The following is an 18,777-nucleotide window of genomic DNA, read 5'->3' as shown; positions in this document are numbered from 1 at the left end:
CCAGCAAAGATGCTGAAAAGACCAGTCCCAACACCGATCCCTGAGGGACACCACTCGTTACTGGTCTCCAGCCGGACATTGAGCCATTGACCACAACTCTTTGTGTGCGGCCATCCAGCCAGTTCTTTATCCACCAAGTGGTCCATCCATCAAATTGATGTCTCTCCAATTTAGAGACAAGGATGTCGTGTGGGACAGTGTAGAACGCTTTACACAAGTTCAGGCAGATGACATCAACTGCTCTACCCCTGTCCATCAGTTCTATAGCCCCATCATAGAAGGCCACCAAATTGGTCAGGCAGGATTTCCCCTTAGTGAAGCCATGCTGGCTGTCACCAAGCACCTTGTTGTTTTTCATGTGTCTTAGCATGCCTTCCAGGAGAATCTGCTCCAAGATTTTGCCAGGCACAGAGGTGAGACTGACTGCTCTGTAATTCCCCGGGTCATCCATTTTCCCCTTCTTGAAAATGGGGGTTATATTTCCCTTTTTCCAGTCATCAGGAACTTCACCTGACTGCCATGATCCCACTACTCTGATGCACAAACCACAAGTGAGAAATAAGGTGAGCCTAAGCAAGCTAAAAGAAGATGCTCTATACCTTAGAATTCATATTCAGTTCTCCAAGCTCTCTAAAATAAATTATGTTGACTATAGTAAGCGTTATCTTACAGACTATGGGAATGTATGTTACAATGTTGTCCAAATACACACATCACTGTATTCCCAAACACTGGCCTTTGACTCTCTACTTGCAAAGCCCCTGGGGGAAAAGAGACGGAAACTCTACACTCTTGCTACAATACTAGGAAGGACCAAATTTAGCATTTGTAGCTTTTACGATAGTTTTAGAGACTAAGCCTTATGTTACAGCTTGCTTACTGCAGAGGATAGAGGAATAGCTGCTGTAATTAACTGAAAAGCCTACAGTTTTAATTTACTGGTTACGGAAAACAAATACTGCATTTTTTACGTAAAAAAGGATCAAGGGCAAAAAAAATCCTAGAAGAAATGTACTAAATACTTCAGAGCAACACTGTACTCTGGACTTTCATTAGTACTGAACAGGCCATGGATTTTTTCTCCATCACAAGAGTATAGCGCCTAGAAGTTTGTGGTAAACAGACAGTACCTGCAAGAAACACACTGTTACATTAACTACCCTAGTTTTTAAGGCTTCATTCACTGTTTTCCTTCCTTTCACTCAGACACAAGCACACACACAGTCTGCATACACTCCCCCTCTCACCCTCATGCTCTCTCTCACTCTCTCACCTCTTTCCTGGCCCGTTGGACTTGTTTCTCCAGTTCCTCAGGTATCATCTTACCTCTAAGGGATACAGATTTAAAACTTTTTCAGTTACATTCAAATAGGTTGATTACGTAAAGCACTACTGCATTTTTAAAAAGATCAGAGACCACAGCCATGGCTTTTGCTTGCTTACCTTTCATCTGTTTTGATGAAGTAAACATTCTCTGTACCAATACCCACGAAGGAGGCTGCCTTTTTCATGGAGTAATGACACTGTAAATGAAAGAGACATGAAAAGAAAGTAGTAAGCATGCAATTAAAATGAAAGAAATTTCTTAGCATAGAAAACAGTGACACCAAAATTAACAGCAGCTAACAGTCATGACATCAGCATATCCTAACACACTAAGCAAACTGACAAAGCTACAGCACCAAGACCATCTTGCATTTGACAATGACACACACTGGAGAGAAAAAGACAAAAAAAGATGCACAACATGTTTAAAATGTGGGTTTAAAAAACAAATATCTATTTCATACTTTTTTTTTATTTTAGTTTTTCATTAGAATGAAAAGCAGAAATTCTGAAGTGTCATCAGGGAAGAATTACTAATTGCTTCAAAATGTTTTAATAGAACTAAGAAGTATCAAGTGTTAGGAAATGCATGAGAAGAATGGTCTATTTGAACTCAACAGTCAAAAAGTAACTCAGAGGTCTGAGAGTCCAAAAGCACCATGTCTGGAAACTGGCCCCTTAATTAGGATGTACCTGTGGATACATCTAAAGCCTCTATCACTTTATTGTTGTGGTATCCAGCGACAGGATACTATGCTAAACTGACCCTTGTCTTGATCCAGAAACTCTGTTCAGAGGGTCAAGGAACTGAAGTCCTTTACTTCAAGGACTGAAGTCCAAGACTTACTAAAGCCTTTAAATGTGGTACAACTGGGACTTCCAAGGCTTTCAAAGCCCTGTCTCTGCAACACGATCTGAAAAGGTTTTTCACATAACCATGGAATCTTATAAGCCATTATGCAAGTAAGCAGACTTTAGACAGGACTTAGCACATCTTCAAAAGTTAATATGGATTTTGCACAAGGTTCCAGTCTGCATTGTCCAGAAAATGAAATTACCATTTCAGCAAAGAATTTTAGCTAGGTTTCATCAGAGATGTCTTTGAATGAGGATCAATACATGCAGCCCACTTCTCAATTTGCACTGAACAAAGGGAATTAGCATTATGAAGCCTGTGAAGTGAGTGTAAAAGTTGAGGTCCCTTCACAGGCTCAAAGGATGTTAGAAATGGGTGTTTATTCAATCAGAATGTGGTAACATGGCTCCTGTGGGAAGGATACTCAAGCTCCCACAGTCCACTCTACTTATTATAAGCATTTTTTTTCTGTCAGACAAATATTCATGGTATATCTTGCCATATTTCCAACATCACCTCTATAAGGACCTACTCTACCATGGATACTGTTACTCTATCATAAAAACATTTTGTTTCATTCTAGAATAAGAGGATGCTGATCTCATTTTAATCCATCTTCAAGATTAGCCTGGGAATTCAAGATACAGTAACCTTCTTAATCTGAAGACTTTTTTTTATGTCAAAACCATTGTGAGTAACCTGTAGCATGCCAAGTGCCTACCCAATCGCAGCAACGGAGCCAGTTTTGAGAGTATGCAACATGAGCGGACTTTACAGTTCTTAGGATCAAGATCATCCAACCCTTGGATTAGTACTGCTCTTCTCAAAAAAGAAAACTGGTTCTTTTTCAGATTACTGAGGAGTTAAAATAACGCATACTCCAACAACCACAAAAATGTCTAGAAAAGCCACTTTTTCATACAAGAGCTGAAGCCAGGTGGTTAATTAATTCCATTTTCTTCCAGAGAGTTCACACAAATACAGTTACTGCAGAACATAATTATGAAAAATGTACAACATTTTAATGTGTGGGCATGAATATATTATGGGTATTAAGGGCTGTCATGCTTATTTTGGTGAGATGGATCATCTCAAAGGGCTCTTTCTCTTTTTGATAAAAAGGTTTCCTCTACCATCGCCCACTTTTTACACACATACAAGAAAGCTTAATTTTGTAATATGACACATCCACAAAGCCTATAGGGCTCATTCATTTAGACTGTTAGAAAGATAATAACATACACAGGTGGATAATTAGTCTTACATTGCATTAAATGACATCAATAATGGTAATAACGTTTGTAGAGTGGCTGAGTGTTGTTCAGTAGAATTTCACAGACATTTTCAACTGATTACTGAATCACTTGAAACACAAGTTGCCTCCATCACTGATTTCTATCCATTAGGTTCAAGTGAAAGGTAGGAATCACCAGGAATAATGAGATTGCTCCAAACTGAGAAAGCAGTAGACCTGCAAATTCAGTATACTAGTAATCAGGTATTTTATTATAAAAAACTGTATGGGAGACTGGGATATAGATAAAGTGGCTTGAGCACCTGAAAGATTATACCAAAAAGCAGAGGTAAAGAGAAAAATAAAGGTAATACCAAAACAAAACAGGATGTGAGATACATTATTTCTTGCCTCCACAAATACTTCTGTTTCCTCTTGGAAAATTTTGTCAGGTCTTCAGTAAGACCAAAAAAGGACAAGATTTATACTACTACATCGACTTGAAATATGCTTTCTTTGATGAAAAAGTAATCTTCTAGTTATATTGACTGAAAACATACAAGAATGTTTTTTCACCATCATTACCAGAAGTCATTATGCTAAACTACATGTATCATTTTAAGAAAAAATTACCAGAGAACATTTACCAGCTCCAGTCACAGCGTTAACTAATTCACTTGTTCATAGTTCCCTTTCCATAAAGGAAAAAAGTATCCAGGTGAAAGGTATTTTTGTATCTAGATTATAAATGTAATTTCAAATAATGATTTTAAACACTGTGAGTTCAGATTAATCTTGCCATGTCTTTTTCAGTTTTGTTTGTTTGGACACATTATTAGATCTGTAGCCATTTTTAGCAAGAAATTGATGCCTTTGAGCACAAGATCAAACTGAAACAGTTCATGTAAGATGTGCTGCTGTACTGTTTTAACTATAGCTACACATAGCTTTCATTTCCTAATGACATTTGCAAAGATAAGGTACTTTCCTCTTGTGCTCATTAAAACAGAAAATGAATTTGTATTTTCTTGATTTTGAAAAGTTTCCTAGAAACATGATTGCGTAAAGCTATCACGTTATTATAAGACTGTTATATTACTCATTTTTGCCTGTTGTAATTTCAACTGGGAACAACATAGTGAGTTAATGTTGTATTCTCTCATTTTATTACTTTCATGATCAAGTTGCACTGGGAAGGAATTTAGTTTCATTGCATCTAAAAAACTGCTCACATCAGCATGCATATTTCAACTGTTTACACACCCCTCTCCTACCCTCAGTTACTCAAATTTAGCAGATTTCTACCTTTCAGATCAATGCAATACATTCTAGGGTCAGAGAAAAGTTCAGATGGGACTCAAAGAGCAAAATGTGGTAAAAAAGTTGGGTGACATCTGTAACTACAACTGTATTCAGCTCCCACAGAGACACAAATCATGCCACAATAAAGTGGGATATAACAATTTCTCTACTACCGCTAGTGTATCAAGAGAAATCGCTCTGTAATGGTCCAGCAAGAGAACTACAGAGTAGTAGTTTAAGCAATGTTCATTGTGTATCAACATAATTTTAAGCAGCTAAGCATCATACTTGCAGGAACAAAGAGACTTTTTATTCCTGAAGGCCAAATGGAACATTTAAGGACCTTGGGTGGGCCATGCATTAAACAGGTTATCCTAGAACATACGAAAAACACATAACCACAGATCACATAAAGTTAAGTGACTGACAAGTCTGTTCATCCCCGTGCTCTACAGCAAGGAAACTCTTTCAGTCTGCCAAGTGCCAGACTGAAACTTTGGGACTTGGCAACTCAAGGCAAAAATCATTTCATTTGAACAGGGTTGAAGCCAAGCTGTAAAATGACACAAGTGTATTGTGCAGCCATGTATTTTAACTCCTTATCGATACTCTCAGTTTGTTATAGCTTCATGGCTTCTCCATGCCAGCACCGTTTGCCTGATTCAGGTTGAAGATGTTAACAAGATACTAACGGTCAAAAGAGTGAACACATGTTGTTACTTGCTCCAGGATAATTTTTAAAAAATCATTTGCTTCTCTCTCTCTCTCTCTCTATATATATATATACACATTAAAAAAGGTACAAAATGCTAAATAAAGGCTCCAAATAGAAACAAATAATAAAAAAAAAATAAGATTATGTGACACGAACACTTGTGTACTTTTCTTCAGTGTGGGTTGTTCATTACATATATTCTCAATATGACGTATCAAGGTAATATAACTTGGACTGAGTACAGGGGGATCTAAAATAAGTATATATGAATATGATGTCTAAAAACTATGAATAAACACTGGAGATCTTATACAAGAGCCACAGTTCTAACCACTAAAAGTGGCATGTTTACAGCAAATTGTTATCATGTACTAAAGACCTCATGGTTTTGTGAATCAAGGAAATTATTAGAGACCAAAAGCATTGCCTTACAACTAATTTAGTAGTTTATTTTTCCTAATCAGTCCTATGTTTTATGGTTTTGGTCTTTCTGGTGAAGCAAAGACCAGTAAATCAAAATAAATGTACTGAGAGTCAAATAAAATTTCTTTTGTTACGAAATTAAATGCTTGTTTGTTTTATGAAAGTATACATTTTAGTTAAATCTTGCAATGAAAAAAAAATATATTTCATGGTAAAATTCCACATACTTCACTGCAAAAGCATTAACAGAACATGTTTCGATGTCATTTTTATTTCCATAGCTGTTTTTAAGATCTAATATGACAGATTACTATGAACTGGCATGCAATTTCATATACACACTTTTCAGAAAGAAATAACCTAAATATTTTTTGCCTGGGAAAAAAAAAAAGAATAAAAAAAACATCCCTTTATTTAGGACATTTGGATTCAGTTCCAAAATATATGTGCTGTCTTGGATAACTTACGCAATGCCTCCATCCCTCAGGCCTCTTCAAAATAAGCCTCTTGTCTATTTACACTGCAAACTGTTTGGAACATAACCTTAAGAGCTAAAATTATTCTAGTAACTACATACTTTCTAGTACAACAAGGTTCTCATTTTCACCAGGACCTTTACATAGTGGAGTCAGAATAAATAACCACTTTCTACTAATCAAATGATAAACTCTTAAAATTGGAGGGACAAGAGAGGAAAAAAAATGCCTCAAAAATTAGCTTCAGAATACAAGTATGAATATAACTCAATTTCCCACAGGCGGTCTGGACAGATATTATTCAAGAGCTTTCAACTAGCCACATAATTTTAATTATTTAAAGAACTGTTGCTCTCAGTTTCTTCTGAAATGCTTTATGGCGCATTTGGCTCTGTAGCACAACCAATCTGTATTCAGTCATAGGGGAGAGTGGGAGCTGCAGAGAGCCATCTAACAAGTCCACAAGTGTTCAGCTTAGTACAAATGAAACCTGCTGAAAAAAACCTTTGACATCCATAACCTACCTATGGCTCCTACTACACTTTATGCTTTGAGAACTCAAACGCTGCAGACCTCCACATCACACCACAAGCATTCTGCTTCAGGTTTGTCCCACCTACAACCAATTATTTTATCAAGTTTCCAAGAGCAGGAACATCTGTGCTTGTTTTCCAAAAGCAAGGAAGCTTCTGCAGAGAAATCTACCATCAGACTTCTCCACTTAGCTCTGATATTCCATATGCATGAGGCACAGAATCATAGACTCGCAGAATGGTTCAGGTTGGAAAGGACCTTAAGATCATCTAGTTCCAATTCCCCTGCCATGGGCAGGGACGCCTCACACTAGATCATGTTGCCCAAGGCTCTGTGCAACCTGGTATCAGTGTATGATGACAAATTTATTGTACCAGAGCCCCATCAAATATACAAATTATATCAATTTTGCAGACATTTGGAAAAAGAAAAAAGTTTAAAAAAGCTTTCTTTTGTTTGTTTTGTTTTTACCTCTTCTGATGTGAACAGGATTAGTCTTGGCAAACCTGAAAGCCCTTTTTCCTTTATCTCAGGACAAAATTTATATCTTGCTAAGTTCATAGCATACATATTAGAAACAGAGCCACCTGCAGAAAGAGGCATACAAATATCATGTTAGCCACAGTCCTGTTTTCCCTATTAGGGGAAAAACAAGAAATCAACCAGACTGTCCATACTGTTAGCCTACAGATGCATCCATCGTAGCTTAATTTCCCCCAGAAATTCCCCCCCTACAGATATAAAAAGAACTTCGGGCTTTGCAGCACGTTTAGAAACACAGCATGTTTGAATGATCTTTGGGGATATTTCCTAAAGAATAATAACTGTGCCCAAACAGTCCTCCCTGATAGCAAATACCTTGCAACAGTTCCTTCCCATTTATACTGAAGCCATGCCAGCTCAGCTGCCCACACCAAGTCAGGCTGTGGCTGCACCATACAGAGCCTAGGAGTTCCCTTGCACAACCAGGCCTCACAGTATTCTGATGGGAAATGGGGGGGGGAGCTTTTTGTTAAAAAAGAAACCAAAAAACAACACAGTGAGTGGCAACTGGAAGATCTGAAAGGTAAGATCTGGAAAGGTTTTATTCTCTGAAAAGAGCAAACCCAAATTAATAAGAAAAACCTTTACATAAATCTAGTACCAAAAAGTACAAATCGTTTCTTTTTTGACAGTGTCACAGTATATTTTAGTTATGCAATTCTGCCATAAAAGCAAGGATTCTACATGTCAAATCTGGAGGGGGGATCATTATTACGTTAAAAAAAAAAGGGATGTTTAGTTTGTTTATTTTTCTACTACTCACATGTTAAGATAGAATTACTGACCTCGTTTTGCTTTTGAGTGGCTTAAAATCATATACTTATTCCTTTTCTCACCCCTAAATTAGATATAACAACTTCCTATTGAGCCTAATAACTTATTACCCAAATAATCTGTGGAACAATATTCTGTTTCATTATTTCAATACAGTGGGTTGGAATGCTGCTTTAGAGAACATTTGAAAACTGCATCAAGAAGCTTAAGGTATAGTTGGTTGGTTGGCCTTATCGTAACGTTTAGTAAAACCATCAAAACTCAATGGAGTTAAGCTCATGACACTCCCACTATGATAAACTCTGGTTCCCACAGTTGATAGGCAGGATACATAGACCAGTGCGCTCAGGCATCACTATTTGGTGTCTGGTATACAAATCAGCTCCCTCTCTGTCAACCAATACGATTCAGTCCAATGAGGCTGTTGTTATTGTTGTTAATAAGGTCAGGAAGGGCAACAGTTACAACCAATTTCCACATAATTATATTTAATGTAGAACCGATCAGATTCACATAATTATTACTAGAAACATGTAAAATATGCCTGGATTAAATAGTTGTGTGTGTACATCACTAGATTTTTACATGCATTTTCAAATATTCGTCACAAATTCAATGTTCATGAAATTACTGATATTAGTTGGTTTATATCATCTTGAAATCTGAACTGTTCCTACCTGGATTAAATATACCATCACCTTCTTCCCAGCCTATGAACTCAATCATTTTCTTGATGACTGCTTCTTCCACCAACAGAAACACAGGGGACACTTCATATGTGTATCTGAATGAAAAAAAACAACCCACCGTGATTCATATTAAGACTACAGAACTCATGCCATAGTAATACTGGGAAAACTAGATTAAGGTTTCTTGCACCTTTCCCTTATCTATCAGAAGCTGACCACTATCAGCAGTAGAACTCTAAATACTGTGGATCTGACCCAATAGAGCAATTGCTTAGTTCCTGGCAGCATCACATTGAGCTTCAGTTCTCAAAGTAATACATCAGGGTTTTCTTTCAATGTAGGTCACATGGTTAGATTTCAGCTATAGTAATCTATTTCAAAGCAACAACTACTTTTTGTTTGGGCTTTACATTTGCAAGTAGCAGTAGACAGGTAACTACTTGCACTCAACTCCATGCAGAATTCTTCAAAGGAAATGAAGAACTCAGGAAGTCTTATTAATTCATTTTTATGCACCAAGTAAGATGAAATTCTAGGTTTAAAAGCATTGAAAAACTAAGATCTCATCTCTTAAACCCCCTTTTACAAACCAGGAAAATAGGGCCTCATCAGATTAGCCAACCTCTTGAGCTATTCATCCAATGTATACTGTTTTCTCTCCCACATTCCTGCACAATTCTTACCTCATCTATAATACTGAAAACAAATCAGAAGGGGAGGAGGGAAACAGGAGGAAAAGCTGTTATTTCAAAAAGTATGCTGCCAATACATCACCAAGAGGACAAAGAACTATACTTACACACTTGGGTTCAGTGCTTCTGTAATGAAACGAGCCACTAATGAGTAATAATCTATTCCAGCATACAGCTGATTGAAAAATCTTGGGTGACCTGAAAACACAGATGAAAAGCAAGCAGTGACAGGATATACATGAAAAGAAAATGTATCACAAGCCTTTCTCAGTTGAACACTGATCACTGCAAACCACAATTCACTCAATCATTCTGTCAGTATTTTCTGGATTTACTATCCTTTTTTTTAGGTTAGACAATCCTTTGAAAGCAAATTTGATGAGCACTTTCAGGTCCCAAACCAAGGTTTGAGAGATTTAAGTAGTGCACAGAATGAATGTGGGTTGTTCATAAGTTTTACAAATTAAAAAAAAAAAAAAAAAAAGATAATTAAGTATACACAGTGGCTTTTAACAGCAGTTTTTAAAGGCTGCAATGGATGTTCAGCCAAATTTTCCTAAGCAGTAGCATACAGGAACCTGCTGATCCCAGGCAGCCAGAGGTAGCATAACAGCTTGGAAAATCTTGCTGCAGACTTCAAACAACATTTAAGAGAATTTGTTTACTTGCCGTGAAACACTGAGATATAACTAACTATGAGAAAATTTTATACTATTGCTGACTGTAAAGGCAAGTCAGCTTAGCAGTGGTATCACCACCTTAATTTTAATCCACAGCATAGTACTATTACATGCAAAACTATATGGCTCCATTTATGTTATATCTGAGGCTTCAATAAATGTTTGCACTTGAATTAAAGGCCATTTGCACAGCATACTTATGTATACAATATCCTTTCTAAGCTGATACAGTGAAACAAATGGAAAGTTAAAGGCAATTTGCAAAAGTAAGATAAACAGAACACTTTCCAGTTACCCAGTAATTATATCTGCATATTATTAATGCACTGCCCCTGTAGATCAGTCCTGCTATTCTTCTACAGTTTTCAATGGTATGAGTTCACTCAAAATTATTTTACAGTTTTACTTTGTAGCAGAGAGCATGCCCTGGAAATGCACAAATAACTATCAAATGTCCCTCTCACTTTTCAAAACACTGCCCAAGCTCTGCCACATCTGAAATTCTGAGCTACTGAACCACAGCTCTATGTCCTGTTGTTCATCCATTTTCGCTAAGACTGAATTATATTAGACATGATGCAGAAAGGCTAGCCACAGAGAACTAGTCCTGCAGAGACGTGTTCTGTCTCTGAAACACTGCAGGCTTTCTTCTCAGCACCTGGAACAGGAATTACTGCCTATCAGCAAATTAACACCCTGTAAGGCTATTGCTCAAAAACAATAGTAAATGTACGGCAATCATCACTAGGAAGGTATGAAGGCAATGACAGTAGCTCCACTCCTCACCACTCAGACTGCAGGAAATCACACATAAAAGTCCTTCTCCTGCCTGATTGTTGTACCTGTCTAGGTGACTTTCACTAGACTTCAAAATGACAGAATCTACCATTAATGTCAATGGCATTACATGAATTAGTCTTTTATTAGTTTGCCACGATTACACATTTTAGTCAAATCTATGGTGACCAGCAAAACAAAAAATTCATACCCTTGGTTTCCTGAAAAGTGACAAAATTTCATAAACATTATCCTGTCTTCCTTAAGTTAGCATACAAAATAATTTCACTAGAAATCACATTCCTACTGGTTTTGACGCTGTACTGTATAACATCCCGGCAGAGCTGCAAGAGTTTCTGATGAGATTCTCCAGTGTCCCTCATTTCCAGATCAAGTATCTGCTTCAGTGTTTCAGGGTCTTGCCATTCACAAACCTAGTGATGGAGATGGGGGGATACCAGCAGTGAGCATGTTAGCCAAGAGGAAGAGGTTATAAAGGTACAAGGTAACACATTCAGCACTGTGTCTTGGGCATTGCTTGACCATAAACATTAGAGTGGGGAATGCTGGAAAGCAGTAAAGCAGCAGGCCTGCAGCTAAATTCTATCCTTAGCTAAGGATTTATAATCACAAGATTTTCAGAAGCTGTTCTGCCAAAGGGTGGGAGTAATTAGTGCACACCTAAAGGCAAGCATGATCCATTTGCAGCTCCTCTTCCCATATAGCATCTTAAGAGGAGGTTCTGTGAAACCCACAGCAATCCCCATGTTGCCTTTTCACAGTGGTACCACATCCACTCTTCCTCCTTCTCCAACACAGGTGCCACTGAGGAGCAAACAAGTATCTCCCCCCCCACCTGAAACTAGAAAAACACTGCACTCGTTTGTCATCTGACAAAAGTGACCATTGTACTCTGAGAAGGGGGGGGGGGAAATCATAATTTTCTGCCAAATATGTATGTTAATTATGTTATTGAAAGGTTCTGCAATATGACCTTTCTTAATTTGTAAAGCATTTCAGAGCCAGAGGTAGACTAGAAGTAATTGTGAGGCTAAAGTGCAATAAAATAACAGCTTAGACAAAAACTGATTTACTGTTCATTATCTCTGTTACAAATTTGCAACAAAGGTGTATGGCTTTACCTTTTCTGTTACATCATCAGCTTTCTGGATGACTTCTTCCATTATAATCTTACAGGCGTCTTCCACAAACTTCTCTCCTGCTCTTGAGTTCATTATTGGACCATTTAGGATGACCCCATCCACCAAAATAGCATTCTTCTGGAGCATCTCTGGTTTGCAAATATCAACTGTAAAATGAATAAGTCATCATCAGAGCAAGGCCTGGGCAACTAATTCATAAACTAAAAAAATACTCTTTCATTGATGAAGATTTAGTGAAGAAAAAAAAAAAAAAAATCACATTGACTTTTACATATACAAAAATCCTAGATTTTGGTGTAAGAATCTTTGCAGTCAAAAAGCCAGATATGTTACTTCAAACCTAGACTGTTATTATGTAGTTAGTAACAGACTACTGCATGGTATCTGCCGCTTTCTGTAGCATATAAAAGTATGCAAGGCATCTTCCAATCACAGAGGAAAACATAAATACAGTTCCAGCCCAGAACATGATACAGCTGGATAAACAGAAATAAAGTGCAAGATGATAGGCATTTTTGTTAGCTGACAAAGTTTTGTTTCCTTCCACATGTCATCCCTTTTTTCATTAAATAATTTTTTATTTTAATTTCCCATATGTTTATGCTGCTCCTTCCCACCAGCCAGTCCCATTGATCAGTGTCTTCTGCATCCTTTGCAAACTGTTTCACTGACCCACACTCCATGAAGACAAAACCTTTTGAGATTGCTGTCAATATCACATACCTTGTACTTCTTTCTGCCCTTATCCTATTATGTACCCTCAGTCACTAATTACAGTAATTTGCTGTGCGGATTATCATGTTTATTCAGTTCAATGACAACCTCTTTCCTCTCCCTAACCTTCATCCATGAGATGTACTTTCCTGATGTGTTCCATAAACACATTGCTACTTCTTCCTTTACATCACTCTGAAAGCACATCCAAGATGCTCATAAGACACTGGCCAACACCAGCAACCACGTATCTATTTCATGTATTGATTTCCTATGGCAAGATCAGGACTCCAGTCTTAACACAAGGATAAAGATGAAAGTGAGACCTTTGGAGATATCAAAGGAACAGATGTACGAAACAGTATAGTGCCAAAATGAGAAGCGGTAACTACCATATCCAAATTATCTAGGTTACAGGCTGCATCTGTCCATTGATCTCACCTTAGCATAGCTAAGACCTATGAAACGAGGCAGCACTGAAGGATCATCTTCATCTACAGTGAGGATGGGGGAAGGGTAAAGATGTATGGGCAAAGTTCTATGCCCAAAACAACTTCATTTTCTGCATTACATTTTGCTCCAGTTATGCAGTACAGAAAAAGGGTATCTTTTTAAAAGGTCTAAACAATGAACTGAGTTTCCAGAAAACTGCCAGACACTGCAGTATGACACATTCATCATGCTTATCATAAGTTCCTCATGAGCAGGAGGATATGGAAGAACAACACCACTACCTAGAGAGGTGCATGATTTTGAGGTCCATTGATTGAAAGAAACCCTGTCAATCCCATGAGCTTTTATTTATTGGTGACTCAGAGAAGCTATTCAGTTCACTTTCACTTATCAGACCAGAACTGATAACATAAAATTCTAACATAAGATGGAACTTCAGGCTTCCCATAACGCTTGTAAGAAAAATGAGACCCTCACCCTCTATATCTGAAATTACTCTATTTTTAATCCAAAAGGGCAATATACTAAGTTTTGTTGAACAGAGTAACCTTCAGCACATTTTTATAGGATAGGCATAAATGTTCTTGTGGGACATATATAGAACAAGCAGGTAAACAGTATTACATCAACAGGCAAAGAGGGAAATCAGATGTCAAAAACATCGATTCTCATCATGCTTCCCAACACATCTCATCATGCTTCCCAACGCACCATAGCAGAGGCACTGTACAGAAACTGCAGCTTTGAAAAAGTCTTGGAGGTTTCTCTGAAAACACAAGCTAGTAGGTCCACTTTACAACACTTAAAATATCAGGTATTAACAAGCCATCAGGTCTTTGGGCAGACAAAAGGGGATATTTTTGGACTGATAGTTACTTGATGTATAAATAGCTGCCTTAGGTATTAACCAAAGCTTAATGTAAATACAAAAGAATCTCAGACTTTACATCACCTGGAGATTACACCATATCAAAGTGTTTGTTTCTATGGAAAAGAAGACAGGATCTAAAAACAGTTATACAGGAAATGATTATCTGTCACAGAGCACAGATATTGATGCCTCCTTTGGTTACAAGAAAAAACAGACAGTGAAACACTAACTTTTTTTTTTCCTCTCTCTGCTACACCTTTCAGGTCTCTGCTAGAACCAGAGCTGTGCAAAAGCTTTCCATTGGTAATTCCATCCACCCTATTTCTGACACTTTTGCATAGAGATGTGATACTAGTGCTTCCATGACTTTACAATGGCCTCTTCCAGGGATTCTTCGAAAAGCAAAAGCGTAACTTTACATTGCTTTTTCTACCAAGTCTTCAGGGAACTGTGTGGTAGGTCTAACAGCTCCATATTTGAAGTAGGTTTGTTCACCTCTACACACAGTTTTACTGTCTTCATACAACACTTTGTAGAGCCCAAGGAAGAAGACATCCTCTATAAAATAGGTGATAGTCTATCGCTAGTCCCAACACATCTGTGTTGGGCCTCAGGCATAGCAGAAGGGTCAGAAGGAAGTAAGGGAAAAGAGCCTTCATTTAAACAGCAATTTACCTGCATAAGGCTCAAGCAAAGGGTTCAGGACTTAGCCCATATTATAATTCATTAAATAATTTACTTTGCAATTATTTACTATTTTCTTAAATTTTTGTTATTGCTATTTCAATCTGAACTTTCTGAGCTAAATTCTGCCCTGGAACCATACGACTATTACTGGAAATTAATAGGAGCAATTATTTGACAATAAGTAGCTAAATCAAGACCCAAACATACACATTTTCTGAAGAAAAAGGTCTTCAGGTTTTGCAAACCAATGTTGGGTAGATACATTATTCCCATCCCTCATGATTTTACTGCATATCCTGGGATACTTAATCTTCTGCTTCTAACTGTCTGACTTCTGAAGCTCTTGTGAGAATTCAAAACTCTACTGAAAAATAAAAGTGTTTTCTCTTGGTTGCAGTAAAAACCTTAAAAAGGAAAAATAAGTAGATGATAAAAGTCTGAATTTCCATAACATTTTTTTATCACATTTTTTTAAAGATCCTATGAACAATTTATTACATTTCAGATGGGTGAACCTCCAGAAAGATTTAAGGTTCACTTTTTATGTTACTGCACCCAAGTTAATTAGCATGCCTTTAACACCTTCTCAGAGCTCAGCATCCAAGTTAACTCATAGACTACCTTTATGAGCTGATAATCTATGTTGTCTCCAAGAAATAAAATCATACCTCAAATGCTCAAAACATTATTTTCCAAGAATTTAAGTTAAAAACATATCTGTCTCAAAAAACCCTGACAGGACTAAAGGAATGCATTCCACATTGAGCTCACTTCACAGAAACAGCACCTTGTCCATACACCTTTTTTGTTTTCAAACATTGCAGCCAATCTATATAGAGATGTGGCTGCAATAAACATATTATTTTCTATTGAAGAATACAAAAACAGAATCCTAAACAGACTCAGAAAACAGACTTCCAGAAAGTACATCAAATGCCATTTCAACCAAATGGCTTCAGGCTTGAAACAGAACTAAAACTTTACTAAATGGAAGTGCTTAAATCGGAGATTAAGGATTATTGACTGTTCAAGGTACCTTTCTCCAAAAGAGAAGATTCAATCCCACTCCAATTAAAGGGAATTGAGCATTTAACCACTGGCTTCAGTAGTGGCAGAATCAAGCCCATAACTCTCACATTTCATACTGAATGAAATATTCTATTACAGAAGCCTAAGGATTTCCAACCGACATTTCATTTTTACGATCAATATTATTTTCCCAGCAGAAAGCATAAATTAAAGCTGTAATAATGTACAGAAAAATAAACATTTTTTTCAGATGTTTCTATATCATTATGTAAGCACAACCTCGAATTTTTAAAGCTGCATCTGTGTTTCCATAAACATACAGGAACTTTCACTGATAAATTCTTGCACTACAAAAAGAAACTGGAGGTTTGTACTTGGCATGTTCTGACAACATTTGGGAGTGTAGAATAAAATGCCCAGAAGGATCTACTGCTTGCAAGGAAAAGGCAGAAACAGAAGGGGGTGGCTGTGAAAAAGTAGCTTGTGCGTGAATGCCAGAGCCAAATCCTATTCAGCTTACACTGTACTAGCATCACTGACTATTTCAGTGAGTGTAAAAGGCTGGCTATGACCAAGGGCTCATTTCTGCTTTGTAACAGATGCAGTAATAATTGACAGCATTAATCAGAAACAAATTTTACATTCTTCATTCTGTATGACAGTCATGGTTCTACTTTCAGAAGAGCTCAGTATTTTCTTTCAGCGTGTCTAGCAAAAGAAAACAAGTGAACTTCAGTGTCAAGACTCCATGCTACCATGTTTAATGGATTATTGTAGTGCCGTATCATGTATCAAAGTGTTAAAACACAAACCTGTTCTGTGCTATGCAGCTATTTTAGTCCCATGGTGTACATAATCTTTAAAGACAATTTTGTTTCTTTAATCACCACTTTCTGTATGCCTATGACAGAAGTAAAGCCACTCTAGTTTTAAGGCAAAATACATGGTTTCTTGGTAAACTGATCTCCCAGGCCTGTTGCCAAATAAAGGAAATGCAGATTTCTTAGAATCAGTATATAAACTAACTCAGTGCCCTGGCAAAACAAAGTAGGCACAGGTACAGTAGAGCTCGTGCAATTGCTCCTGTATTATGTGTTCCTGTTTTGCAGGTTTATGGACTAGGCCTGTGGATAGGGAATGAGTTGGGCGCTTCCCTTCAGAAAGTCTGCAACAGCCATCACCCACAGGAATCCTCCAACCGTTAAAATGCAAACGTGACCTTTACAGAGCAGGACTCAAGGGAAACAAAAGTGCTTGTGTCCAGACTCAAAGGCTCCTTAACTCAATTTGAGCACACTGCCAGCACTGAACAGCAATAGTATAAACAACGGGTCCTATTCCCAGCCCACACCCAAATTTCCCATTCTGAAAGGAAAGGTTGGGACAAGAGAGAGAAATCTAGGGAGGAGTCCTAGGGATTACTATCTGACAGTGATTGCAAGGTCCACACTAGGAGAGAGTTTCTGCTTCCAGACATGTTTCTAGAGTCCTGAGGGGCACCCTTAATAGCTGAATGCCCATGACATGTTGTGCCCATTCACTGCATGCCAAGCACTTTGCTATACACAACGGTTTATGCTAAAAAACAAAATAAAAACAATAAAAAAAGTAAATAGCAGACAAACGTTAAAAAAGAAGAATCAGGAATTTTTATGCAGCCAAACCTCAGGAACTGATGTTAATATTTAATAACAACTTCTCAATGCCCTAACCAAGTAACTGCAGGAATGATTCATGCTGTAACATTTTCAATTAAGAAGAAAGGCTGTGGAGAATTCAAATTCACCTTGACGTGAAACTGAGAAACAGCAGATGCCAACTATGAAATGGAAATCCCAACTCCCTGACCCCAGTGAGATTCTCTCAGCTCACACATTCTAATTTTTAAGATCTGCCAACAGTGTAGGAAGCATCTGAGAAACAAAATGGCTTTTATTTTAATTAGAAGTTGCATATCAATAATGAACATTTAATGACTGTCCTTTTTTTCCATGGGAAAGTGAATATATCTCACCACCCAAGTCAGTCACAGGCAGTGTGCACAGGATAGAAAAGTTAACTTCAGGAGTCTGAGTTCAGACAGAATTGACAAATGTACATGTGACCCACATAATATAAAGGACCCCTGAGATTTCTCTGCTTCCCACTGTAAAAAAATGAAGTGAAAACACAACTGGGGCTTTTATCCAAATGGAAATCCTGCCATTTGATTTGAGAGAGTCCACAACAGCCTGTAATTTCATGCAAGAACTATATTTTGGGTCATAATATAAAAACTATTTCTAACTCCAGTCTTTCAAAAACCATCTAAGAAAGTAATAATTTACTAAAACTGAGTTTTCTGGGATTCAATGCAAGTTAACAATGCAAAAACAGATGAAAAGTCTAAATTTTGTTTTAGGAAGTTTTACCTCTACATTCCAGTTACAGTCAAAACAACTTTTTTCCCCTCAGTTTTTCTTAACATTACTTTCTTAACATTTCCGTATTTTCTGTTTCCTACAGAGGATTTCCTAATACTGCTCACTAACTTAGATCTACAACATTGATCTAAGATATGTCCTTATTTACTAACACAGGCAAACTAGTGCATAGTAAATCAGGATGCAATTTTCCAGCCCACTAGATCCTCTGAACCGGCTCCTATGTAGATATTCATAATTTATTAGCATGTTACGTATAGCGAAGTAGTTCAATCCACCTTCAAAATGAAAGAAGCTGCCTTGCACAGACTATTATAACACTGCTGGTCAGATCAGCAATGATCAGCCACAAATGAAGGACCCAAGCTCTGGACCCATCATTTCAGATCATGCCTGCCTCGGTTTTCCTATCTGGC

The 18,777-nt window shown here is 37.4% G+C and overlaps 1 protein-coding gene across 2 annotated transcripts in view; it reads right to left on the bottom strand.

The window, feature by feature from the left end:
* GADL1 (glutamate decarboxylase like 1) overlaps window positions 1-18,777 on the bottom strand; it is an 83,129-nt gene that overhangs the window by 60,436 nt on the left and 3,916 nt on the right. Inside the window, exons 2-9 of one of the 2 annotated variants that reach the window (XM_057424859.1) lie at window positions 13,025-13,093; window positions 12,164-12,330; window positions 11,329-11,455; window positions 9,672-9,762; window positions 8,861-8,967; window positions 7,338-7,453; window positions 1,444-1,523; window positions 1,274-1,328 (exon numbers count right to left, since the gene is read on the bottom strand). In XM_057424859.1, the coding sequence (XP_057280842.1) occupies window positions 1,274-1,328; window positions 1,444-1,523; window positions 7,338-7,453; window positions 8,861-8,967; window positions 9,672-9,762; window positions 11,329-11,455; window positions 12,164-12,330; window positions 13,025-13,061 (780 nt within the window). In that variant the 5' untranslated portion in view covers window positions 13,062-13,093. The remainder of the gene's footprint in view (window positions 1-1,273; window positions 1,329-1,443; window positions 1,524-7,337; window positions 7,454-8,860; window positions 8,968-9,671; window positions 9,763-11,328; window positions 11,456-12,163; window positions 12,331-13,024; window positions 13,094-18,777) is intronic. The other variant, XM_057424860.1, reaches the window with a different exon arrangement.

Source organism: Pezoporus wallicus, unplaced genomic scaffold (genome assembly GCF_028554395.1).
Source record: "Pezoporus wallicus isolate ANWC-B61680 ecotype Strahan unplaced genomic scaffold, APGP_CSIRO_Pwel_v1 contig_3181, whole genome shotgun sequence".
NCBI classification, from domain to species: domain Eukaryota; kingdom Metazoa; phylum Chordata; class Aves; order Psittaciformes; family Psittacidae; genus Pezoporus; species Pezoporus wallicus.
The sequence above is the reverse complement of the archived record's forward strand: the minus strand, read 5'-3'. Positions and strand labels throughout refer to the sequence as shown.